General features: G+C 33.6%; 2 protein-coding genes across 3 annotated transcripts; one reads left to right on the top strand and one right to left on the bottom strand.

Moving 5' to 3' along the window:
• Positions 1–9,514: 9,514 nt before the first annotated feature.
• On the top strand, positions 9,515–23,893 carry LOC110651860 (protein SHORT ROOT IN SALT MEDIUM 1). 2 transcript variants are annotated; one of them, XM_058154037.1, is made up of 23 exons: positions 9,515–9,584; positions 9,678–9,780; positions 10,406–10,600; positions 11,297–11,363; positions 11,454–11,587; positions 12,652–12,752; positions 12,994–13,668; positions 13,773–13,818; positions 14,512–14,604; positions 14,693–14,748; positions 15,056–15,176; positions 19,259–19,470; positions 19,559–19,622; positions 20,423–20,596; positions 20,782–20,812; positions 20,916–22,084; positions 22,195–22,269; positions 22,373–22,447; positions 22,534–22,854; positions 22,991–23,212; positions 23,316–23,357; positions 23,440–23,502; positions 23,592–23,893. In XM_058154037.1, exons 2-23 carry the CDS (start codon positions 9,709–9,711, stop codon positions 23,679–23,681), a joined length of 4,098 nt encoding a protein of 1,365 aa, XP_058010020.1. In that variant the 5' UTR covers positions 9,515–9,584; positions 9,678–9,708; the 3' UTR covers positions 23,682–23,893. The 2 variants fall into 2 exon arrangements, with proteins under 2 accessions (XP_058010020.1, XP_021663015.2); XM_021807323.2 differs by having other exon boundaries at positions 11,297–11,587.
• Positions 23,894–24,530: 637 nt separating this feature from the next.
• On the bottom strand, positions 24,531–26,542 carry LOC110651861 (methyltransferase FGSG_00040). The gene has a single exon (XM_021807326.2). It carries the CDS (start codon positions 26,274–26,276, stop codon positions 24,645–24,647), a length of 1,632 nt encoding a protein of 543 aa, XP_021663018.2. The 5' UTR covers positions 26,277–26,542; the 3' UTR covers positions 24,531–24,644.
• Between the last annotated feature and the right edge of the window lie 1,453 nt (positions 26,543–27,995).

The following is a 27,995-nucleotide window of genomic DNA, read 5'->3' as shown; positions in this document are numbered from 1 at the left end:
TACTCTCTATTCTACAGGGATAGAATTCCCACTCATGGCCCTGTATCAGTATGTTATGAACAACACCAACAGAACTCTCCTATCCAGATTTCTGGAATGGTTCAAGCCCATTTCAGCATGGCGCTACAGTCTGAAGCGCATCATAGACACCCATGGAATAGAAGATAGGCCCATCGCTACTCAGCCCAACATCAGAACCATGTTCATTTTTCACAGGCCTTTCTCTAGAAGGCCCGATGGACTCCTCTGGACCCAGAATACTGAATACGAGTGGAGGACTTACGTGGAATCAATTATTGATAAGGAGGCCATGGGACCCTTGAGGAAATAACTAGCTGAATATCTTTGTGAAATCAATAGCTATTATTGTCTGGTACCTCCCCATGTGAATTGTACATCACTTGGTCCCATCCAATCTCTCACTGATGAGCCTATTGACGGGACCCATCCTATGTGGCAAGATTCCCAAGATCCAATGGACACAGAGTCACGAGATGCCATTCAAAGCGCTAACCCACCATCTCCTGTACATAGACAGTGGCCAAAGGACTTTTTTGGAATCGACTCTGATGACTCCGACTTTGACACCCTCAATCTGTCCACCACTCCATGATAAAAGTTAAAGTTTGTCAGTCAATAATGTAATAATGTGTCCGTCTTTATTTTGCTTTCCTTTATGTTACTTTAAGAGTGTCGGTAGCTAGTTTCTAACCGGTTACCTGTAATGTTAAGAGCCTCCTCTCTTATATAAGGAGTTGCTCTCTTCAGTTGTAATCAGACTTAGTTCCCTTTCAATAATATTCTCTGAAGTTCTCTTCTATGGCTTTCTAAACTCTTCTCCTTCTCTCCGAAAACCTTTGAATGTGTATCATACTCTTATAATCAGAGATACATATGCTCTACACTTGCCTCTTTAAGAGGATCCTGTGTATCAGAAATATCTTTGTTTTGACATTAAGGTGCGACGGTCCCGTTATCACATGTATAATGAACAAAAAGGCACAGCCAGAGAGTACCTATGGAGAGGGAAGAGACATAGCATGAGTTCATTATATGTGTGGTAAGGGCTCCCGGCTTATCTTGGTATCAGAGCCTGGTTATGTTTGTATTATACATACTTCACTGGTGAGTAGGGGAGAAATCTTCAAACTCTGGTATTTCTTTTAATTTCTGCCATCTTCTCTTATCTTGGTATATCGGCTGAAAACTAGTAACTGCTTGATTCCTTCGTAGAAGGTAGAGCAATCTCTAGTCACAATGCCACGTACCAAACATGGCTTGTCAAACACCTAACCTCGCTTTCAAACTCATCTTCGCACTTCTTCTCCCTCTGAGATTGTTAATCTCACTTCTTCTCTTTTTTTTCTTCACCACTTCGAAGAACACTATCCTCCAGAATTGATAATCTCGTGGAAATATCCACTTTACCTAAAGACGCTCAGGTTGGAGAATCTCTTCTTCCTCTTCTCAGTCTATACAACATCTACAGACGATCTGGATCTTTGACCAGATCTATCAGATCTCTCATTTCTTCCAGAAGATCTTTGTCAAAAGAATATGTTCAGGCCTCCATAATGGATCAATGCTCTCTCCAGAGTTCATCTGCTGAATAGTACGTAACCTTAGAAATCCCTCCTCAGCTCATCTCCAGATGGAGACAAGAAGGGTTTTCTCATCTTCACTTTGGAGTTGTTCGACTTATCCTTAGTCTACATGGACGACGAGGACTTCCAGTAACAGCAAGAGTATCACTCCTCGATAAAAAGTTTTTACAGTATGAACATGCAGTGATAGGACATGTCTTACCACTTTGCATGCAGGAAGTGTGGTATTGACATTTTTCCCTAACTACAATCTTTCCCTTAGAGATCCACATCTCAGCACTGCTTTAAAAGTCCAAATCCAACTTACGGGTGCAGCCCAAGTCACATCTTCCATGATGGCTACGTTACACCACCAGATTATCTACAGGCTGCAAGATTATGCAGTAGATCTATCTCAGCCATCTGTATCAAATGATGCTCGCTGCTAGCGCATAATCGAGACCACTCCAACAATTGTTCAAATACCTAGGCAACTGCCTAGAAATGAGCTTAAACAGCTCATCCCAAAGGATTGGTTAACCAATTATGAAAGGCTCCATTCAACATCTCAACCAATCCAGATCACAGAATCATCTTTCAAAAGGAATCCTGACGGTACAGTACAAACTTCCTTCCAGCCACCACGGCATTCTACAGGATCCTTGCCTGTATTCTAAATCATGATGGTCCAACCATTAGAAAAGGAGTAAGAAGACTATCCCATTGGAGCAGTAACACCAGACAATCATTACATGTATCCTCAGAAAATAGATGGTCACTGCCCCTGGGATCTCCCAGGTTCTGGAGCATGCAACAAAGATTGTGACAATTACTGGGAAAATGAATATGACCATCCTCTGTCTGACAAAAATTGGAGGAAGCTCACCAAACAAACAAGAAGAGCCTCTTGCAAGCCTCAACAAGTTCTCAGAAGAGACTATCCAGATAATAGCCCATGGATTGGTATCCATGAAGAAACCAAGCAGAAGAAGCCTCTTCCCATACATGAGCTTGCCCTTGAGATCATCAGAAAGGAAGGAAAGAAACTACCTCCTCTCAAGCCAGTTTCTTCCCCTCCTCCTGCACTTCCTCTAGTACAACCCTGCATGATGTTCTCACCTGCTTCTTATGAAGCATACTTTCCTCCATTAGCACAACAAACAGACCAGCAGACCAAAATCTCCACCAGACCTTTCATCCACTCAACTAAGGTTGATAGTGAAGGTCAGATAAGCCCGATCACTCAAGCTGAAGAAGTCTTGAACTGACAAACCAAGAATGCTGCTGTCCAGAATAAGGCACTACAGCGTATTGATTCCAAGATTGACCAGGTCCTCACTAGGACTTAGCATGTTGATCAAAAAATTGACTCCTTCACTGCTTTTGCCCAAAACATGTGCAAAGACTTACAAAGCAAAATTACCCAGCTTGATAGAGATCTGAAGGCTTTGATCCAACAACAGAGATTTGGTGTAGAATTCAACCAAAAGGAACAGGAGATAAGAAGGCTGAAAAAACAGTTGGCCCAAGTTGAGGCAGACTTGCATAAGCCCACAGAAGCTCCGGTCTCTTACAGCCCATTCAGCCCTTTCTCTGCTCAAACAACTCCTAATCCTTTTCTTCCTACTCCTGAACCTGCTTACTCTCCCTTTGGACCTTTTAACTATTCATATGAACCACCTCCAACATACCACCCGTCTCCTTTGTTCAAACCCACTCCAACACCTGCCATATATGAGCCAAAGAGTCCATCTTCCTCGGAAGAATCCCATCCTCCAAAAAGGAAAATTGATAAAGGGAAAGACAAAATATATCATGATCCTCCTCCTCAGCATATGGTGTCCATATCCTCTGAGCCAGAACCAGAAGAAGATACTTCTGATGACTCGTCTGATGACAGTGAGGACGGACGAATGGATATCACGACACTGCTCATGGCTGATCCTCAACCAACAGCCTCCCAAACAGGTCCTTCACCAACTATAGATTCTACCAGTGGCACTACAGGCCCTACAGGGCCTCCTCAAGACCCCCATGTTGAGATCCCTGATGATGAACCCGATTCTAGATTTTGGACTACCAGGCGCTCCACAACAGACCAGGCCCAGTTCAGGCCCATGGTTTACCTTAGATGATGTTCCCCCATCAAAGTGGAGAGATCGCCTTGCAGAATTTAAAGCTTGGCTTGATGTCCAAATGCTCCAGGAAGGTGCTGACTCCCACACTATACTCAGAGAATTCATCTCTCGAACTGTTGGCACATTGCAAGATTGGTTTTCCTCCATTGGAGAATATCAGAAAGATCAATTTTGCCACCTGACTCCCTTACAAGCAGTCAACGCTCTCTTTGCTGAGTTTCTCGGAGATGCATCCTTATACAGCAAGCAGTTAAGACAAGAGTTCTTTGATATGTGCTGCTGTTCTTTAAAAAGATCAGACATTGAAAGACACTACCAGCGCATGACTCAACGTTATTATCTGCTTAATGGTTACAATGATGTCAACCTCAGGCATACCTATATTGCCTCCCTACCAGAAGCATTATAACCATAACTCCACAGAAGTATTGCTGCTACCAGAAGAGCAATGAATGCTATCACTATAGGGGAAATCCATCAAATGACTCTGGCCTGTCTGGACAAAATGTGCGAACAATAGAAATTGTTCAAAGATATCATTGACAACAGCAAAGCTTTGAAGAATGTATGCCAGAAGTCTCACCTTGCTATTAAATGTAAGGAAAAGAACTGTGAATGCAAGCCAAAGAAGAAAGCACATTACAAGAAGCATCCCTCTAGGTTCAAACCCCCTTTTAAACAAAAGAAAGGAAGAAGGTCAGTCAGATACTTTCGAAAGAAAAGAACGGGTACAAAGAAGTCTGACAGGTGCTATGTCTGTGGCAATCGAGGTCATTATGCCAAGAACTGCCCAAAAAACCCCAATAAGGCAGTTAAGCTATTACAACACATACAGCAGGCTTCTCACATCTCTCTGGAGCATGATGATGTTGAATCCCTGTTCTTTGAACAGGATGAGCCTGATGAAGATACAGTCTTTGCCCTTGGAGTAGACACTGGATCAGAAGAAGATTACTCATTCACTTCAGAAGAATCCAGTTCAAATACTGAAGCCCATTACCCGTCTTACCTGGCCCAACATATCCAATCCTCCCAATCCACTTATGGCCCAGACACTATTCCAATTCCTTTAGTCCCGATTCATATTCTTCCCAGCAAGTATGAACGGCCCATTAGTGTCATTGGCTTCCTAGATACCGGGGCTCACAAAAGCATGATGAACCCAGCCATCTTACCCTCTGAATACTGGGTCCCTCATAAAGAATATTTTAAGGCTGCAGATGGAAATGTTTTCAAAACTAGCCTCATCACTAAGCATCCAATTGGAATCCAGTTCTTTCCCACTTGTATCCTCTGGACTAGGGTCATCGGGTCGGATCTTCCTGACAAGGATCTGCTGATAGGCTTTGATTTGTATCAACAGGCGAAGCATTTGAAGATCCTCCCCACAGGATTGAAATATAAGAGGAATTTTCAGCCATTTACTTCTGTCCCAAGGTTATATTCTTTGGCTGATGCCTCAGCTGAATTCCAAGAGCACAAGGAGCTCCTCTTAAGGTCCTGTGCTGACTCTCATGCACATTTTCACCATCACCACCCCCTATGGAAAAACGTGAAATTCTTTGTCAGTCTTCCATTCAAACTCAATGAAGATATCAATCCGACAAAGGCATTACACCCGGAAATGAATCTTACATACTTGGCTCTAGCCCAAGAAGAGTGCAAACAGCTTCTCCAACAAGGCCTCATAGAACCCACTTCCTCCCAATGGGCCTGCCAGGCCTTTTATGTTGAAAAAAGATCGGAACGACTAAGAGGGAAGAAAAGACTTGTCATATATTACAAGCCTCTGAATCATTTCCTCTAAGATGACAAGTTCTCAAAATTTGGTCTTTTAGTAGTTATAAATTACAAAATAATGATTATAAGTTATAAATTAATAGCCACTATGTATAATTATTAAAGAAATATAAAACAATAATATAATAATATTAAAGAAAAAAAGTAATAATTAATAATTTTTTTATATATAATACCAAAATAACTAAAAACATAACATTAATAATATTCGATTACTATGTGAAAAATAAAATTTTATTTCTATCATTTATTAATTATATTTAATTACTATGTGAAAAAATAAAATTTTATTTCTATCGTTTATTAATTGTATTATAAAAATATCAAAAAAATAATATAAATTAAATATTAACACAAATATAAATATTAAATTTAAATAAAATATTAAAATAAATATCATTAAAAGAGAAATAAGAAATAAGACTTCCTTAACATCCTCCTCTCTCTCTCTCTCTCTCTCTCTCTCTCTCTCTCTCTCTCTCTCTCTTAGTGGCCATTGGATCGATTTTCTTTTTTTTTTTATTAATTTTTTAATAAATTCTTAATTTTTTTAATAAATTCTTAAATCTTAATTTCTCTTCTCATATTTGTATCATTTAAAGAATTTGAGATTCTTTCCTCAATATTAAGGTTCTATTTCTCTCAATTATTAGGGTTTTATTTATTCTTTCTTGGTAGATTTTTTTTTTCAATATTTGAATAAGTTATTTGACAATTCGAAATATAACGTGGATTGATAATTCCTTTTGATTGAAAATTTAAGTATGGATAATGATTTTTTATCAATAAAATTTAATAGTACGATATGTTTTTCCATTAACATTTGGTGGTTTAATATATTTTATAAATCATAGTGGCACAAAAGTAATAAATTCTCAAAAGATATAAAAAAATTTCTTTAATTGTCTAAAATAAAAATAAAAAAGAACTAGTTACCACTTAAAAAGTTTTTTTTTTATATTGAAATTATATATGAATAAAATATTTTAATTATTTATATTTATATTTATATTTTATTATTCTTATTAATAAATTATTAAATTTTATAAAAAAAAAAATATAAAGTGATGCTGCCCAACAAGCATGCGATGTTTATAGGAAATCTAGACTCCACAAAAGCAAATTATTGATCCTGTAGCAATTTTTGTAGTTGTTTTTTTTTTTTGGTAGTGAGCTTTTTGAGGACTACCCACTTACCCAGGCAACTTGCCATAGCAAGGATTAGGGATGAGGCCAGATTTTTATGAGAATTTGATCCGATGAAAGTTAATAAAATAAATTTAAATAATATATAATTAGATTTGAAATGAATTTAAATTTAAATTTAAAAAATAATATTTATAATAAATTTGTATTAAAATCTTAAAAACACATATAAATATTTAATTAAATATAAAATATAAATTTTTTATAATAATATTTATTAATTTTTATATATTTTATTTTTAAAAAATATAATTTAAGTATTTTATGAAATTATTAAACTTTTAAAATATAAATTTTATTAAAAAATACTTTTTTATATAGATCATTAATTAGAATATATATAAAATTAAATAAATTTGAGTATTTTTCAAGAAATAATAATTAAGTTTGAAATAAATTTATTACAAAATTTGAGATAAAAGTCAAATTTGAGATAAATTTGAGTATTAAATTTGATATTTATTATAAAATATAATTATACATGAACCAGTGAAAGAATAGATTAGCGTTAAATTATGATAAATTTTAATAGAGTTTTTATTTTTATATAATTTATATTTACACAAACTCTATAATTGATGTGGGATCCCAATTGATTAACTAACTGATAAATGAGTCTGCCTCGATTTTTTCATCATGAACTCACGCACGCTGACTCTTTCCTTGATTTTTTATATTTTATTTGTCAAATATAGAATACATGCACATACGAGTTAGTGACGAGAATATTAAAATTATGATCAATTTTAATAGAGTCTTTATTTCAATATAACGCATACTTACATATACTCTACAATATAAATTTTGAACCAACCGTGCCTTAATTAATCACGACGTATTAAATCAGATTGTTACAATAATTAAGTATTACTTTTAATAGAGCATAATGTAATTAATATAATATAATATAATATTTTAATATAATATAATATTTTATTTACTTATATTTTATTGTATTATGCTTTATTAAACGCAGTCTTATATATTATTATTATTATTTTTTCTCTATCACTGACATGAAACTAAGGAAAGTTAATATAGCAACTAATTATTAACACTCCATGCCGGCTTTCTTTCATTAATAAGATAAGAAATTAAGTGTAATTTAAATTAATATATTTTAAATAATAATAAAAATAATTAATTAATCAACGTATTTTAAAATTAAATGATATACATATTTATATTATTTATTAAATATAAAATTATATTAATTATTATTAAAAATATAAAATATTATTATTACATAAGAAGAAATATTTAGGAGTAAATAATTTAATTTTTTATAGGATATAATAATTCAAAATGTTAATATAAATTTAAATTGCATTCAATATAATTAATTAAAAATTTATTATTAATAAAATTTTGTTGTATAAACTTAAAATATAAAAATAAATATTAAATTATATTATTAAAATAAAATAATAAATAGACAAAACGTCTGATTTATTTTTTTAAATTATTTTATAACTTAAAAAGGTTTATATCACTTAAATCAACAATGAAAAAAATCCAATCAACAATCACATATAAATTAAATATATCGAATTAAATTAAAATAAAATAAAATTATATGATTTAAATTGAAAAATCATATAATATAGTTTAGACCACCAGCAAAATTAATAATTTAGGGTCATCATACCTTTATTTTATTTCTTTGAATGAAATTGTTGCAGCTTAAAAAAAAAGTTAAAATTTTTTTCTTACATCAAGATATTTTTTATATTCATTTATTATGATTCATAAAAGACTAATTCATTTAGGGTTCGTGATTGGCCTTCTCAACGATATCTTTTCTAAGATAATCGAATTTGAGTTATCCTTGAAAGCACAATGAGTCTTACATTGCACTCAACACTTGTTAGTAAAATTTTTTTTTTTAATCAATTGCAAACTTATTCAAACATTTAAATATTACCTATTTTCTATCACAATTTGACAAATTACTTTCTATTTTTACCCAATTAGTTATAAGTTTTTTTTTTAAATATTGAATAATAATAAAATATTATTTTATTTAATTTTATAAATTGATTAAATTTTAAGGACATTATTAAATTAAGATAGAATTAACTTGGGTTAAAATATTAAATTATTATTATTATTATTTTGTGAAAGAAGTTGGAATGATTAATATTATGCATTTAGGTATCATTTGGGGTTTTTTTTTTTAGAGCACATATGGGGCTGAAGGTAAAAGGTAAAAATAAGAGTTTTTTTTTTCTTTTTTTTAAATATTATTTTAAATATGGTTGAAAATTTAATTTTTAAAAATTTAATTATTTTGAAGTTTTTTTTATATTATTTTTTAAGCTTCTATAATTAAAACATATTAAATTTAATTTAAAATTAATTTTATAAAAATTAATTATTTAATTTATATATTTTAATAAAATTAATTTATTTATTTTAAAAATTACACTATTTAACCTATTTATTTTTAATCCTCTTACTTTTATTTTAACGTATAATTATTTTCGACTTAATTATTTAATTTTTATAATTTAAATAGTATAATTATTTAATTTTAAATTTATTAATTATTCATTCTCTATAATTTAAATAATATAATTATTTGATGTCATTTGATTTTTTTAATAATAATTAAGTAGCTTTAAAAAAATAGTAAGATTAAATAATTAATTTTATTAAAATATTAAGAATAAATAGTAATTTTTTTAAATTTTAATTAAGCGGCTGGCCCAACACATCAGACAACGATCTGACCTGACAGGCCCAAAACCGGTTCCTATATAAACCGAGAAACGTCAACGTGTAATTGGGTACCTGAAATTTCAAACTGTTCTATGCTTTGGCCGTAGGGTTTTGTTTTTTCTTCATCATCCATCCTGTATTGTCCTCTCTAAATTCTGATTTCAATTTGAATAATTTCTTTCTTATTAGCTGATAATTTGATTACATGTGTGGGTTTTCTTAATTACAGGTTTTTTTATCCTTTATTTTATGGTTCAAACATGTATTCCTCTAGAGGAAATGGTGCCTACGGTCAGCAACCTTATGGCTTGCAATCTGGCTATGCTCAAAACGTAAGCTCATTATAAAATCGAACCTTTACTTTTGTTTTGGAATATCTCTGGATAGTGTATTAATGGGTTTTGTTTGGATTTAATTATTATTGTTTTTTTTTTCCTTTTGGTTACTGAGATAATTGTTTGGAAGTTTATTACATCTTTTAATTACGAAGCTTTTAATTGGAATGCCGCTGTTTATTTTCTAATTGGGATATAGATGTCTGTTTTATGTACTACAATGGCTGTGGAATTTTATATAATTATTTTTTGGCTTTTTTGACATTTGTTCTCTCTCATTAGGCACCAGTTTGATTAAATTTAAAAAATGTTCATGTTTACTTGCTGTGACATTCACTTTATTGTAGCTTTATAAAAATTGTCATATTTTTTGATGTTTGTTAATTGAGTTATCTATGGTTATTTTTCATGGACATTGCCAAACTATCTAATAATTCTACCATTTGTTAAATTAGGTAACACTTTTATCGTGCTTACTGAAAAATGTGGGAGTTGCCGCAAGTGTTTTTTTTTTTTCTTTTTTTTTTTTTTTGGGGGGGGGGGGGGGGGGGTTGGTGGGCGCGAGGGGGGGGGTGGTTTTTCACTTATTTCAAATTGACTTTAAAATTTTGCAATTTGATAGCTGGGATCTGCATATTCTGCAAGTTCAGTTGGAGGGCCTAATGGAGGCTCTCAACATTCATTGGCTTCTAGGCATTCCTCAATGTTAAGTGCCTCTCAAGAAACAGATGTTGGTGGATTACGAAGCTCGGCATCACATTTTGGAGGTCAATATGGAGCTATCCATGGCTCAGCTTCCATGACTGGTGCTCAGCAGGTTGGCGGGATTACCTTCTCTTTTGCTTTTGTTTGGAATATTCCTGGTACTCGTGCATTATCTTATTTCATATTTAAAGGAAGTGCATCTAACCTTTGACATTGAAACTATTTCCAAAAATTATTTGATTCTTTCACACCTTAATCTTCATTGGTTTGCCTTGTTTTTCAGTTCAATTGACCTTATTTACACGGGATTATTCAGTGCTCCTGGAGCACATGCTTCCTCTCTCAGATATATATCCCATTCTCCTTTAATTATGGAGTAACTGAATTTTCATTTCTATAAGGAGCACTATTTTTTTAGTGCTCCTGGTTTGTATTATAAAATTCCCTTATTTACCTGCTTTATAATTTACATTTCCCATGTGTTATAATCTTGCTAATGTTCACCGGATCTTAGATAATTTCCTAAGATAATGTAAGATAAACATTTTATAGTTCTTTTTTGGTGGACCTCTGTAATCTTAACCTGGGAAATGTGTTTTTGAACTTAAAACTCCCTATCTTGAGAATAATGTTATCCAAACATTTACATTCTTTTTCATTGTGCTCCTGATATTGTGGCGAATTATTTTAATTGAGTTGTTAGAGATTTATTTTTGTAAAGTCTTAAGTCTGAGGGATTGTTAAATTTTGTCTTTGTCCATCTGCGGCTATATACTTCTAAGATTCCATTTTAAATTGTCTTGTATAGGTGCCCACAATGAGTGCTAAAGGGACTGGACCATCAGCTTTGGAAGTTCGTGGTGGCTATCCCTCAGGTCTATCTGATTCTCCAAAATTTTCTTCTGGTGACTATGTTCCATCATCTAGTCTTGGATATGGTCACAAAAGTGATCAATTATACACAGAGAAGATTCATGATTATCCAGTGATCGACAGACGTCAATATGGTGAACGACAGAGTGCTTATATTGGGAGGGACATGCAAACTGATCCAGCTGCACGATATGCCGATTCTGTTGGTTTTAGTCATCAACATCAGGTGATGCTTGTCTTTTGCTTTTTTATTTCTAATTTTTGTGCAACAAGACTTTTTTCACATGCATTAGTGTTTTTCAACAGTATTTATAGTAATTATCAAAGTTTTCATGATAATTCTCCAAATTTGAGTATTCTCCCTTGTACTTTTATGATCTGAAAAATTGGACCTCTGTTAAAGTGATTTTCTAAAAGAAAAAATTGCAATGCATTGTTCTATTGATATCTGAAACATACACAAACACATTACAAATTAAAAGATGCAAATTGCATTATTATTAAGAATCCATATCATGATTAGTTTTTTTAGGATAAAAACTTAGTTGAGTTGAGTATTAAGAATGCTTTTGATTATTTAAAAACTAATTGAACAAATATTATTGGTATATTGGCAATTAAAATAATTATTAACGTAAATATATGCGCTTTACAGATATATTAAAAGAATGTAAATTGGAGTTAGGTTTAGGAATACTTATGACTAATCAAATTATTTCTCCCCTAACTAAATATTTTAAGAATATCATTAGATTTACTGTTTCTAATACTCGACCAAATTTCAATTACGAGGACATTTTTATAAAGTACACTTCATTTGAATTAGGTTAAAGTGTTGTAGGTAATGATAATATCTTATTTAAATGCCCCTTCATTTCAAATATAAAGTAAGAATTAAATGCCCTTCATTTCAAATCCTAATAGATCCAAATGAACCTTGTACAATATTTATGTTATTAGATTTTGGATTTTTGCAGGTTTAGTCTGACATGAATTTGATTATCGCATAGGCTATTATTATTATTTTTTTTTAAATTGTGGGAAACACATGCCGTAATGGGTTCCACAACCTACTAACAGTAATGCGAATAGCAGAACACTGAATTTCAACAGCCAATCAAATTTTGGTTATAGTGATGTTTTTGTAATATTGTAAATGTTGATGCTTTTTTTGCCCAATGAATGTTTTAAATATTCATACTTTGATATGTGAAGTTTTTAAATAAAGGTCGTTTCTGTTCCTGTTTAATTTATAATATGCTTTGCTGGTTCTACCATCTACTGTCACAGGCTGGGATGTATGAACGTATTGATCAGGCATCAATGCTTCAACAAGAACAGTTACTGAAATCTCAGTCATGGCAATCTGCATCTCTTGATGGAAAGGCCAGGTATTTTTCATTTGTTAAGTATTTATCATGGGATGTGTCCAAATGGAACTTAATATGCATTTGATGGCTTATGGTGATTGTTTGCTGGTTACATCCTTTGACATTGATGAACAAGCATGGTCATCCTTGCCATGTTATAATATAACACATTAGACCTCTCTGTTATGGCAATAGCCTGTGTACAGCAAAGATAGCTTGTGTAAACTTCATTTTGCACTGAGTAGCAACACATTTCTGGCAGACAAATTGAATATCTTGCAGCAAGAGGTGCTGCTAGCCGTCATCCCACTCAAGATCTTGTGTCTTATGGAGGAAAAATGGATATTGATCCTAGCAGTTCATCAATGCTTAGTGGTGCTTCATATGGTGGGCAACATGCTCTATCAATATTAGGGGCAGCTCCGCGGAGGAATGCGGATGATCTCCTGTATCGTCAGAGTTCATCAAATCCAGGCTATGGAGTTAGCCTGCCTCCTGGTAGGGATTATGGCACAGGAAAAGGGCTTCATGGGGCATCTGTTGATGCAGATTATCATGGAGGTCATTTGAGGATTGATGAGCGTAGGGACGATAAAGCTGGTTATCTTCGGGAGTTTGAGCTAAGAGAGGAGGACCGTCGTCGAGAACTTTTGCGTGAGAGGGAGAAAGAAAGAGAAAGGGAAAAGGAACGGGAGCGGGAACGGGAACGGGAACGGGAACGGGAACGAGAACGAGAACGAGAACGAGAAAGAAAGCGTGAAAGGGAACGCATTTTGGAGCGACGTGAGAAGGAGAGGGAGCGAGAGCGGAAACGTGCAATTGAAATTAGACGCGAACGAACTCCACCAAGAGTCTCAAGAGAGAGACATGGGTCCTCTTTGACAAAGGAGGGGAGATCTTTGCGACGAGATTCCCCAAGCCATGAAGCTTCAAATAGGTGGATCATGATGTTTCATTTGCGTCCTACTCTAGTTCTGAATATATAGCTGTTTGAATATCTTGCAGTCTTCATAACTAACTAGCTGCTCTGTTATGCTGAAGGCGTCATTCACCTGTTAAAGAAAAAAGAAGAGAATATGTCTGCAAGGTAAAGAAAAACAATGCAAGAGTTTGGTAATTCAATGATTATAAGAACTTTTACCTCGTCAAGAATCTATCCTTTCCTTTTGATGTTCCAGAGTTGAGGCCTTAATTTGAATTCAGACGTGTTCCTGCTGTTGTGTCTAGTTGGCCTGCCTTTTCTATTCTTGGACCAAGTCTTCTATCTAGTTTGACTGAGCACTTCTTTTGACTTTCTTTAAGTTATACATTGTTCTTATTTCTCTTCTGTTGGAGCACTTATATTCTGGGCTGCTTTCCTTTGGCTCTGGGTGCCTGATTCCTAGCATTTCTTTTTTTGCTCGTGTGTTTTGTTCAAATTGATCTTGCCTTCATCTCCTACCCTTTCTTTTAATGTCTTCTATCATTTTGGACCTGCCATATGGAGACTATGTTCCCATCTCTCATACAGTTTCCAATATGAATCTCTGAAACTGTAAACTTGACTTCAGAAATTTCACATACAGGAACTTCTTATATGTTGATTGTAGAAAGCGTTTATTATGGCTTTTACTGCTGCTGAAATTCAGGAGTATTACCCTTTAATAAAGATGAATTTATGGCTGCTTTTTTTCATGTGAGACATACCATATATCAAGTCAATGGCACTCTGTTTTGTGCAACCTGAACTGTTCGTCGGTTAATTTCATTTTTATTTGTAATTTTTGTTTTGTACTTGCAGATTTCTGCTTCCATTTTGGTTGATGTAGAGAGGGATTATATGTCAATAGATAAGAGATATCCCAGACTGTTTATATCTCCTGAACTTTCAAAGGTCTGTGTTTCTAATTTGTCCCCCTCATTGGAAGAGATATCAAGGTTTGATAGTTTTTGTTTTTATCTTAACATCCTCATCATTTTAGGTTGTCATTAACTGGCCAAAGGAGAATCTTAAACTTTCTATCCATACGCCTGTCAGGTATTATGATCTTTAGTTATGTGTTTCCTGATTTCTTTGTTAGTTTACTTTTTCATTTATAAAGGGTGTGTGTGTCTGCTTGTATTGCTCTGCCATTACTTGCCATTGTAAAACCATCTGTATATATATATATTTCATAAGCATAAAACCATCAGTGTGTTATTGTGGGATTTTAAGCAACTATTTGAAGCTTCCAGAAAGTAAAACTATAAATAAGTAACTATAAATAAGTATTTTTATTTGTTTTACTTACAAGGTGAAAAACTAGAATGGACTAATATTTGTTAAATTGTCATAAACACAACAGTTTTGAGCATGATTTTATCGAAGATGAGGGTATAGTCAACTCAAAAGAGCCCCCATCAACTAAGCTTTTGGCTCAACAACTTGAAAAATCAGAGCATGGGCGCACAATATGGAATGCAAAGGCAGGTTATTTGTCTTTTTTTTTTTTTTCCCCCAGTTGTATTTAAAAACTGTATCTGCAAAAATATTTGATTTCAAAATAATGCTTCTAGTGCATTGTGAACTGCATTGATGTTAACAAATGCTTTTATTAGTGATTGTGAATATATTTTTCTGCCATTGCTTTCCATATTTCGTACAGTTGATAGTGGAACTTTGTTTCTGGATTTCAATTTTATTTTCTTTGTGAGGAAGTTTGAGCTTGAATAAATTCATTGTTTCTTCATGTTCCTTGTGTCACAAGCAATTGCTGACTGTGAACTGACATGTTTATAAGTGATGAATTAGTTAAATGCTTATTAACCTACTCATTGATATTGAATGAGCAAAAATAATGGGAACTGCATTCTGTATTTGTAATTTGAAACTAATTATTCCTATTTTGTGTTGTTTCACCTCTTGTTACATTCATAATCTGTAGTTTGTACTGCTGGAGCTGGACCCTCATATACAGTACTTTTATAACACTCTGGGTGTCGCCCATTTTTTTAATCCATCTATAGTCTTTTCTATGAATCAAATCTTCATAAACAGTGAGAACTCAGGAGGGCTTTTTATAGCCAGAAAATGGAAATGACTATTGTGAAGCTGGAGATCTGCACATGCCAAATTTGAATGATGCCCTTTTGGTGCCTTTTTTATATTTAACTTAATATGCATTCTTCACATCTTAAAATTGTTGTCATTGATATTTATGTTATTTTAATGGGATAAATACCCTAGAAATCCTCTAACTTAAAATGGTACATCAATTAAGGACTTGAACTTCATTTTTCCCCAATCAAGGCATTAAACTATTATGCATGATCCATACTAGGAAGAAATTGACAGATGTGCATATGTGGCCGCACTAGTGCAATACACTTGGCACATGTGCAGACGTACATTACCTTTGGAACGATAGTGGTATATTTAAAAGTTCAATCAAGGACTTCTTTGAGAAGAAATAATTAAACAACTTAATTGAAATACTGTTAGCAAGTTGGAGGACTTCTTGTATGTTTATACGTACTTCAATGGAACTGCCTTCCGTGTAAAATTGTCCTAAATTTCTATTAGGGAAACTGTTTGGATTGATTATTCTGGATTGACTAGATATTAAGGAGGGTTTTTTCATAGAATTAGTTGAATGTAAATAAACTTTAGAACCGTGATTTGTAGGTATGGTGATTGTGACTTGATTGGCTTCCTGGGAGTATAGAGGGAATTTTATAAAATGTTTATAGAATTAGCTCTTTTGATGCTTCATATGGTTTAGGAATATGTCCAAGAATAGCTGAACAAGCATGTTAAGATTAATATGTGGAAAATGGTGTCTGTAAGAGAACAAAATATAGATACATTTTTGTGAAGATGGGAATGGCACTGCTGAAAGATTAGTAGATGCTAGATATTCTGACGCAGCGTGAAGCTTAAAAACAAAACACTCTATACGCAAGGTGAAAATAAAGAGAAAAAAAACCTCTGCTGGATTTTTATTAGTAAAAAACTGTTATAAATACACAGATTTTACATGGTCTTAAATAACGGATTTTACTTAGCTTACCATTGCAGTTATTATTACCATCATTATTTAATGGATTTTTAATTTTGTACTTATAAAAGCTGGTACGGCCATTATTTAACGGTAACAGCCACTGCATTTTCAGTTAAGGATTCTTAGCTTTTTTTTTTTTTTTTTTTACCTCTTTCATTTGAAATGCAGTAGAGGGAAGTTTTTTTGGGTAAAAACTAGGGAACTTTTTTTGGCTAAAAAACTATCTTGGCTCATTCATTTTAGTACCTCTTAATTTTCTCTCGAGCAAGGTAGTTAAAAGCGTAAGGCACACTCAAAGCGATGCATCACCTCAAAGCTTAAAGCGCAAAAAAAAAAAAAACCTACTTCGTTGAAGGAAGCACAAAATTATTAAAAAATTAATTAATAATTTAATATGCGAAGAAAATACAATCCCTATACATAATTTGAACCTTTAAGAAATCATTATACATCAAAAAGTTTTTAGCATTCAAATTTATAGTCATAGCTTAGGGATCTTCAATAGATTTCCTATCAAAGTCCTAAATACTTTCATTTTGTTGTCCAAAATAAGATCCATTTCCATTAAAATCAATCTCAACATCTTCCTACATTGGCTTTGAAGTTGAGGCTCTTTGCGCGTTGCACCTTTTTTTTTTTTTTTTGCGCTTTAAGCACAAAAAGCTCTTATTTCACTAAATGCGCTTTGCTTTGCATATGTAAAAGCCTTTTCCTATTTGTTCCTGTGCTTTGGTGCTTTAGCGAGCGCTTTTTGCACTTTTGACTACTTTGCTCTCTAGGCAACTAAGTCATTTTCTTCAACTTTGTCAATTTTCTTCACAACCAACTCAAGTGAAATTATTTATTTCTCTACAAATTTTTGAGTTCAAGAGCATAGATCATAGTACGGATCATCAAATAGACAAGGTAGTTTAAAGGGTGAGTTATTGTTTTTTTTTTGTTCCTTTTAATTTTTAGCCATTTTTGAATATTTTTTTTTTGTAAATACTTAAATAATTAGAAATTAATATCAAAGAAAATTTTAAATAATTAGAAATTAATATCAAAGGAAACTTTAGGCTTTAATAATATTTGCTAAGTATAAATTTGGGCTTTAGCAAGATAAAATTTTAAGAAGATAAATAATCATGCAATTAACTCTTGAAATTGATTTTTATAAATTAATATAGTAACATAGTTGTTTACAAGCTAATTACACATTAAGTAAGTTCACTACCTAAAGTAATGATAAAACTCTCAATCCCAGTCCTAGGATCGAAGTTAAGTTAATTAAGAATCTTCTAGATACTCATTTTGATGTTAATAAGGTTTGTTATTTATTATCTTCTTAGTTATTGCGGTTTTAAATTGATTAATACTAATGATGTATGAGAATAGGTGATTTAATGTCTATATTTGATATATTTATGTTTATTATTTAATTGTACATCTTAGTTTTAATTTGTGTAACGACATGCTGATATCGTTACGCTAGGGCTGTTACAAGTCCGTTTACATTACTTACGGTCATGGCCCTGTTCCATGGTATTTATAGAGATTTTATTCTCCTAATCCTTTTAGAAAAATATGAATCTACTAAATAGGAAGTTTAGATAAATTAAAATACATTAGGAATATCTAGACTAAAGGGAAAATTAAATCCTAATTAAAATGCGAAACTAATCTCTAATCCTAATTGAAATAGGAAATAAACACAAATCCTAATTAATATGGGAAACAATAAGAAAACTAAATCTGCAGCCTTATTTTAGCAGAATAGGAAGTAGGATGCCTCTTGGACTGCTTGGTCCAGCTTGGAGACAAAATATGGACTGAAAAACGTCACTCCCCTGAATTTCCCGCTTCTGGACTGCTGGGACAGAACATCAGACGCCCTGGGTGTGTGGTTGGAGCCTGATACACGCCCAGGGCATGTACTGCTCTGTGACACTCTGCTGGCCACTCTATTTTTCTACAATTTCTCCGCATCATAATGTGGTGCTGTTCTACGTGGTCAAATGTAGACTTGTGGATGTGTTTTGCAGAAGAGTAGCTTGATTGATTTTAGGAACTGGAGGAAAATTCTGAAAGCTGATGCAATATAATGTTGATTGAAGGGTTGAAGAAGATGGAAACTTTTTCTTCTCAAGGAAGTACTTATGAATGACTGGATCTTGATTTCATGTGAGTGGAAGAAGAAAATTAATCCAGCTGATCCAACTTTTTTCGGAATAAGAATTAAGTTACATGAAAAATATATTTGTATTCTGTTGATCTTTGTGTTGAGAAACGCGGTAATCCATTTGCAGAGTAATGATCAACATACTGGAATTCTAGATAAAATTACTTTTTGGATGCCTGTGTATGATATTAGTTGTTTCTCATGTAATTTTCTTGTTTTATTTTAGTCATGTCTGATTCATGATGTTAGTTCACCTTTTCATATATATATATATATGCGTGTGCACATGCATGCGCCGGTGTTGATATTTTTCTGTTTGGTAATGTGTATTTTTCTGCCTGGTTCAGATAATTTTGATGAGTGGGCTCAGTAAAAATGCTCTGGAAGAGCTTTCTTCTGAGAAAAGCTATGATGATCGTCTACCACATATTTGCAATATTCTTAGGTTTGCTGTGCTGAAAAGGGATCGCTCTTTCATGGCACTTGGTGGTCCATGGGATACTGCTGATGGTGGTGACCCCTCTGTTGATGATTATGTTCTAGTTCAAACAGCCCTCAGGTTAGTATTCTTTATTATATGGGGAATTGGTATATGGATGCTGAACTGATACTTTCTGAAATGGACTAAGTTGTATTTTACCTTGTAGACATGCAAGGGATGCAACGCAAATTGATTTGCAGAACTGCCATAACTGGAATCGTTTTCTGGAGGTGCTATACTTTTTTATAATTATGTGAATTAGAACCTTTTGATCTTGTGTTCAGTGTATATGAGATACAGTTCTATATATATGACATAGTTTTTATAAGCTTCTGTGGTTGCCATCTAGTGATTCATGATAGATGCTTGTAGTATGTTTATTAAGGGAGGGAGCATAGTATGAAATCCTAATGAGTAATGCCTTAGGACTACTCAAGGTAAGACCATAACTGAGGTCTGTTCCTAAAAAAAAAATTGTGAATATACCTGTGACACAATTAAACACGAAGACAAGTAAAGTGCAATTTTAGACTAAATCTGACAACTGCAGAGGACACTTTTTGTTTTACCAAAATTCCTTTTTATTGTTTTTGGGTTAATAGTTTTAATTATAGGTTTTAAGTAAATAGATGTAATCAAATACCAAACACCTTTAGTTATAAGTTTGGCTATTCATGCTGGGATATGTTCATTGGAATCCCAACTTATACAAAGAACTTTGTTTGATAGTTGAAGCTTGTCTCTAAGTGTTTTCTCCATGGTATTTATTTTGCTGTTGACATTATTTGAATTGAAGGTCAAGTGTAATCCTCAATCAATGCTGAATAGATATTTGGCAAAATAGATTTTGCTGCTGAATTTATTTGTTTTGGTGAAGTTTTTATGCTAGTAAGCCCATGGTTGATTTTGTTTTCTCGTTTTCCTCTTGGATGCATTTCTTAGGTCGAATACTTGAGAGGTTTAGTTTGGCTGCTTGCATATATTCCTTGAAGTCAGAAACTGATTTCTAGACTACTGTTTGCATTTGCAGATACACTATGATAGATTTGGGAAGGATGGATTTTTCAGCCATAGAGAGATCACTGTTCTGTTTGTTCCAGATTTATCTGATTGCTTGCCTTCGTTTGATGCATGGCGAGACCAGTGGCTTGCTCATAAGAAGGCTGTTGCTGAGAGAGAGCGTCAGCTCTCTTTAAAAAAACAGGTGTGTTTTTGTGTGGGCTTGAAGATTTACATGTAATTTTGCTGATCTTTCTTCTTATGCTCATATTTTGGTGCATCCAGTGATTATATATGGTTGGTGTTAATGCTTTTCACTTGAAATTTACATTTATATCTATGGATCATAACATATTCGTGCAAATGTCATGCTTTTTTTTTCCTCCTCAGAGGTCTATGGAGAAGAAGGAAGGACAGAAAGGTGAATTTTTTATCCAAGCTTCTCGTACTGCATTATGTTGCATCTTTTGCTATGTTTATAATTATAAAATCGATATCATTCCTCATTCCTCTTTACTTTTCAGATAAAGGAACAGATTCTTCAAAAGAGTCTAAAAGGGCAGACAAATCAGAAAAAACCAAAGGATCTGCATCCGCTGGTGTCAACAATATGGAGAAAGATAGGAAACGTAAAGCGAATGCACAAAAGGGCGATGACAATGACAAGAACCTTGAGAAGAAGAATGGGATTGAAACAGGGGAGGAAGTCAAGAATGTTGAGACGAAAGAAAAGGGAGATACTACAGGTGCTCAGACAACTGACAGTGTGAAGACTGGAAAAAAGAAGATTATAAGGAGGATTGTCAAACAGAGGGTTGCTAATAAGAAAACAGATGCTGAGAATAGTATAAGCAAGCAAAATGAGTCGTTCGATGCTAAGGATGCTGGAGAGAGCAATGAAAGATCTGAGATCTCTGTCGAGCAGAATGAATCTTCTGCCGATCCTTCTGGAGTTAAAACTTTTGTGAGGAAGAAAGTTATAAAGAAGGTTCCAGCAGGGAAAGCTACTCAAAATGAAGATAAGAGTATGCAACCTGAGGTTAAAGCTGAGAAGGAAGTGGACAACACTGAAGACAAACCAAAGGATAATTCACAAAGCGGCAGTGATGCAGTTTTGCAAGGTACTAGTGTTAAAACTGCCATAAAGAAGAAAATAATTAAAAGAGTACTTAAAAGAAAGCTCACAGGTGTGGGGACGGGTGATAGGGCCAGCAAGACTAAGAAGGATGACAAGATAGTAGCTCAGGCAGGTAATGAAACAGAAAATATGGAGAAAGAAAGAACAGATACAGAAAGCCAGATGAATGAGATGCAAAATTCGGAAAAGAAAATAATTCCCAAGTCAAAATCACCTACTGTGGAGAAGGAAGCTAGTGTGCCCAATTCAATTAAAACAGAAATCAAAGCTGTCAAGGAGGATAAGAAGAATGACAAGGAAATTGATGGGAAAAGTGCCTCTGGGGCTAAAATTGAGGGCAAGGATGACAAGCAAAAAATAGCTCAGAGGGATAATCATGATGGCAAGTATAAAGGAAAGGATGATGAAAAATCAAAGGATGAAAAGAAGAAAAAGGATGGAAAAGACGAGTCTAGGAGTAAATCCAATAAGGATGCAAAAGAAAAGAGAATGCCCGAAGAACCTCCTAGACATCCTGGATTGATTCTGCAAACAAAAGGGGAAAAAGAAACTAAAGTATGTTACCAAAATTATAATTAATTTTTTTTTTCCCCCTTGAACAACTGATCTCACGTGCCTTGCTTCTAACCTGTCCCTATTGTCTAATGGTGCATTTTTCACTACAGCTGCGGTCATTGTCACTTTCACTTGACTCGCTTTTGGACTACATTGATAATGATATTGAGGAATCAACATTTGAGGTTTGTTTTGATGTATTTTGGTTCATGTCGCTCTTGTTCCATGAAGTCATGGTACATAAAGTAATATTGTCTTTATTCCTCATGTCAATTTTGTTCTTTGCAGCTCTCATTATTTGCTGAATCATTTTATGAAATGCTTCAGTATCAGATGGGCTCCCGTATTTTGGCGTTTCTGCAGGTGGTTCACAGTGGCAAATCCATCAACTTGCTCATTACTTGATTTATTTATTAAGATATCTTTATATGTGCATCTCTTGTATGCAGAAACTACGCATAAAATTTGTAACAAAAAGAAATCAACGGAAGAGGCTGTGGGAGGAAATGGAAGAGAAGGAAAAGGAGAGGAAATCATCAACTAAACGACAGAAGACTAATGAACAGCCTGTGAACACCAAATCGGCTGAATCTGAATTGTTGGGCACAGATCAATCTGAGGATCAAAGAACTAAGAAAAAGGAAGATACTTCTGTTGATAAGGGTAATGAAGCAAAGTTGGAAGATGAAACTGATTATGAAGAAGACCCAGAAGAAGATCCTGAAGAATGTGAAGAAATGGAGGATGCTGGAGATGACTTGTCTGATGAGGCAATGATACCCTCCCTTGTTTAACATTTGAATATCATTTTTCATGTTTTGTTGTCTCGGATTGATTGCCTTTACCTGTAAAAAATGCTGCATACTATCATGTTGAAATAGATTTATTTGGTGAAATCATTTACAGAAGGATGAAGAAGAGGGAAGGATGAGTCTGGATGCTGTCCATGAACCAGTGACTGGCAATGGGAAAGAAAAAGCAGCGAAAGATGCCAAGGAGACAAAATGTGAAGAGGCAAAGGTCAAGTCTGATGTTGATTTGTCAGAAACGAGAGATTTGAAGGTGGAGACTGGGAATAAAGAGCCATCTGCTGTAAAGGATGCTGTGGTTGATAAGGAACTATTGCAGGTTTTGTTGCAGACTCTAAACCCTCAACTCTTTTTATTTTTTTATTTATTTGAGATGTGAGTATATTCTTTCATTTTCCCTCTAACAATGCAAGTGTTCTCAGGCTTTCAGGTTTTTTGATCGTAATCGAACTGGCTATGTTAGGGTAAAGATTAAGATTAAAGCTTTTATGTTTTTCTTGCATTAGCCATGCCCAAGATTGGTGAAGAGTATCTTCTATTTTTCAGGTTGCAGACATGAGGTTGATTATCCATAACTTGGGGAAATTTCTTTCCCGCAGGGATGTGAAGGTGAGAATTTACTTTTCCATAGTTCAGGATTTTTTGTTCACCCCTCAATAAATTGGAAAATGTGGTTCATAATGGCTTTTCTTTATCAGGAACTCGTGCAAAGTGCACTGTTAGAGAGCAACACTGGGAGGGACGACCACATTCTTTATGGCAAACTGGTGAGAATGGCCCTAGATTGAGACATGGAGCCTGGTTTGTTTTTGCTTTTACTAGTTTGGCATTTGGTTTTTGTGGGTGGTGTTACTTTTTATCAAGTTTTGATTCGTCAGAAATCTTTACTGGTGAAAAGGATGGTGCTGTTACATATTTTGCAGAACATTGATAATGAGAAAATGTAAATTGTTGTGAGCAATATTAATAGAAACTTTGGGCGATAGTCCCCCTGTGCTTATCTTTTTTATCGAAAAATAGCAATTGCCATTGATAGGAAAAAAAAATTTACATTGTTTTGGCCCATTAAACATCAAACCTAGCTAAACTCCGAACCCAGAACCAAATAACCAAGGCCCAGCCATCAACAGAAACCCTAACCAATCCGAGTAACCAACCTGAATTCTTCAACCCGGCAACAGCGGAGCCCCATCGCTGCTACTCAAGGATTCACTTATCCTGTAGATCGAAGCACGCAGGGAGGAGCCACAGAGGAACTATGCTAAATCAAACCACATGCAAGCTGAAATCACTTTGTCCAAAATAGAACAAAGACCAAGGACATGAAGACCACACCAGGGCACAAAAGGCTAGGGGAGGAGGAAGACGAACCAATGAACCAAAGACTGAGCAAATGCTGGCGGAATTAGGAAAGGCTTGGCAGTGTTCTGGCGTCTCATTCTCATTTAATCAAAAGGGATCAGGGTCCACCAGCAACTCTGAACAATAATTATTTTAAATTATGTGAAAAGCAAATTCATCTCCTACTAAATTATGTGAATAATAATTATTTTTTTAAAAGCATCATATAATTTCAAATTTAATTATCAAGGCAGGTGGTTGATAGATTATGGCATTTTTGTCCCTTAATGAACGCATGGGCCAACGATTGATTGCCATTTATGCAAGAAATAAACTATTTTATGAAAACATAGACCATAAATGACTAGAATATAAAAAGAAAATCCTTTTCTTGGAATAGCTATTGTAGCTTAACAGCCGCTTAGTTCATGAACTTCATGTTGAAGAAGAGACTTCATTGCTTGTTTCTTTACCACTTTTCCATATATTCCTCTTCCCAATTTCATTACTCTCTCCATCTCCACCACATTAGCAGTTCTTCTTAATCCTCCCATCAACAACACTTTCACTACCCTCTCATCACTTCCTGTTGCTTCTGCAACACTATCCACCACTACATCAACAGCAGGAAGCCGTCTTCCCCACCTCTTCACCAACTTCTCTGACCCATATGCTTCACAATATGATGGCCAAAATGATGCCCTCAAATACCCTTTCTCTTTTCCTCTTACCATCCACCTTTTCATGCCTTCTTCTAGCCTGAATATTGCACCACCTACCTCTAATCCTCTTTCTATTCCCATCTCAATCTCTTTCATTTCTTGCTTAGAACAGAATTGTTCTTCAAACTTGCATCTCTTGCAATGACAATGGAAACCCCATGTATTTGACATTTCCCTTCTTTTCTCCATTGGCAAAAGCACATCAAAATATGCAAATGTGATCTCTTCTCCTGCCTTCACATCCCTTGAAGCATGAACTAATACATAATCCCCTACATGCAAGCGCCTAGCATTGGGATGACATGAATGGTTGATGAATGAAGCTAGCACCCACAACCCAACACCATAATAATCCTTATTCTTCCCCAAGACACTAGCTGAAACTGAATCCTCAACAAGAGAATTCACATCCAATATGCTCATCATCCTAACCATATCAAGCTCTTCATTTGATTTGCTACTGATCTCCTCCGCCTCTTGCCTAAAGAGGCTCATTTCAGGCACCCCAAGGTTTTCTTCCTCTTCACCAGTCGACAACGTACTCACCAAGTGTTGGATTCTTCGACACTTTTTGGTGGATTCTACAATTTCATCAATGAAATTCTTCCACATCATCAATTGTGCGTTTTCATTCGAATCTTCGCTTGACAATATGCCTCTCTCTGTAGCAATTGCTTTGTTCACTAACAACAACGTCCCTGCATCAATGTTCTTCGCAGCAAACAGGCCTCTCCCACTAAGCTGAGACTGTTTAATCTCTACAGGGCCAATATATTCAGCGAGCTCCGGAAAACTCCCACGAAACCCATTTAGCACCCAATCTGAAAGATCAAAAGCTCCAGTCCTTGATTGAAATTCAAGTTTCTTGCATTTCTCCACATACCCATTTAAGGTTTCAAGATTCCCATTAGCCTGTGGATCAAGAAGAGCTGTTTTAAAGCAATCCAAAGCCATAGAGTACCTGTTCAAACAGAGCAAGATTTTTCCTTTGCAGAGAAGAGCCTTAAAATGGGTACTGTCAATTTTCAATGCTTGATCACAATCTTCGAGTGCTTCAGTGAAGTCTTTAAGCCTGGACCGTGCTTCAGCTCTGTTCGAGAGGGCTAAGCAGAGGGATTTCTGAAGCTTGTTGATTTGATCTGTGTTTGGGTAGTGTTGATTGGTGTTTGAGCTCTGTTCTTGGCAAAGATCGATGAACTGAGTATAGACTTGCACCGACTCTTGCCATTCTTCACGGAGGAGAAGCTCGTTGGCCTTCAATCGGAGCTCTTGCATTAGCTTCTCCGGTGATGATAGCTGTTGTTGATCCTCTTCTCTCATTTTTTTTTTTTCCGACGTTGGTGGGCTATCACTTCTGTTCGTATGGTTTTTGTTCTTTCTTAGATTTAAATTTGAGAGCTTATAACGGTCACATTTTGTAACGGCAACGGCTACTATTCCTCTTTTCTGTTTACGAATATTAATTAGGTTTTATTAGTTGTGATTAAGAAAATTTAAGAGTGTATCTTTCTGAAGTGAAAGAAAAGCCATGATTCTGAAAAGTGGAAATAAGAAATATCTTAAATATAAAAATTAAAGAAAAGTATAAAAAATTATGATAAGAGTTTTTTTTTTTAATTATTAGTTAGTCTTTGCACTTTAAAAAAATAAAAAAAAAATTCTTCTAATTTTTAAAAATATATTATTTAATTCTTTTATTTTTTAATCCACAAATTATTTAGTTCATCCCATTATTTTAAATCAATTTTTCCCCAGCTCAACTATTCAATATTTATAATTTGAATAGTATAATTATTTAGTCTCATAATTTTAAATCTATTAACTATTCAATTATTATCTATAATTATTTTTTTTATTAAAAGAATAATATAAATAATTAAACAGTTAATGAATTAAATATAAAAATATTAAATAGTATATTTTTTAAGTAAAAAAATAAATAATTAATTTCATTAAATATAAGAATTAAATAATAATTTTTTTAATAAAGTACGATTCAGTTTCATATTTTAATATTTTAGAGTTTGAGATTTAATTTTAATAAAATAATATTTTAAATTTTATTCAATTAACACTTTAAAATATTTTGCTTCAACAAAACTAATTATGCTGATGTGGCGATTTATAATTATTAAAATAATATTTTACTAATGTGTGCATCCCACAAGTAAAAAATAAAAATTTTGAAATTATAATTTTAATGAAAATAAAAAATAATTTATAAAAAAAATTAAAATCCAAATTTCGTTCCCCCACTCCTTTCTAAGTCTTTCTTCGCATCTTCAGCATTGCTTAAACAAGATCATAAACCATTAAAACCCATGTATTAGATTAACAAGAAAAATAAATCTTAAGGTAAAAATAACAATATTTAGCTAAAGGAATATTTATATCCTCAATTAAATATTGCAACAGACTGAGTTTTTGCAAATATCTGATCTGATCAAATTCTAATAGAATAAGTTTAGGTAATGTATAATCGGATTTAGAACGAGTTCAAATTTAAAAAATAATATCCAGTTTGAATTTTGTGTGTTAGATATTCATTGCCTAAACTTGTTTATGTAAATAATTAATTAAATATAAAATATATATTTTTTATAATAATATTTATAAAATTTATATTTTTATTTTAAATAAAATAGAATTTAAATATTTATGAAATTATTAAATTTTTTAAAAATAAATTATTAATTAAAAATTTTTTCATGAAGATTATCTATTAAAATATATAAAATTAAATATAGTTGTGTTTTGAGAATAATCGGATTCGGTAATTTTTGATCCATTACTATCTTATCTTCGGTAGGATTCTAATACCAAAGAAAAGAAATGCAAATTACAACTTGTTCTTTCAGATTTATTAAAAATGATAGATTAGTTTCTCTATTTTTATCTTAAAATAACTTAAATTCGTTAACATAATAGTTCATCCACTCAAAATAAACACATTTCCATAAGGGAGGGATTAAATGATCAAAAGTAATCTCAATTTCTAATTTAAATGGAATGATTATTTTATTGAAAGAATAAATAATA

This window comes from Hevea brasiliensis, chromosome 9 (assembly GCF_030052815.1).
Source record: "Hevea brasiliensis isolate MT/VB/25A 57/8 chromosome 9, ASM3005281v1, whole genome shotgun sequence".
NCBI lineage: Eukaryota > Viridiplantae > Streptophyta > Magnoliopsida > Malpighiales > Euphorbiaceae > Hevea > Hevea brasiliensis.
The sequence above is the reverse complement of the archived record's forward strand: the minus strand, read 5'-3'. Positions and strand labels throughout refer to the sequence as shown.

Excerpts from the sequence above, each read along its gene's own strand:
- LOC110651860 (XM_021807323.2), top strand. The coding sequence starts at position 9,709 with ATGTATTCCTCTAGAGGAAATGGTGCCTACGGTCAGCAACCTTATGGC. Across the intron at positions 12,753-12,993 it reads TCTCTTGATGGAAAGGCCAG|ACAAATTGAATATCTTGCAG; the intron begins GTATTTTTCATT and ends CATTTCTGGCAG. Across the intron at positions 19,623-20,422 it reads ACTGGAATCGTTTTCTGGAG|ATACACTATGATAGATTTGG; the intron begins GTGCTATACTTT and ends TTGCATTTGCAG.
- LOC110651861 (XM_021807326.2), bottom strand. The coding sequence starts at position 26,276 with ATGAGAGAAGAGGATCAACAACAGCTATCATCACCGGAGAAGCTAATG.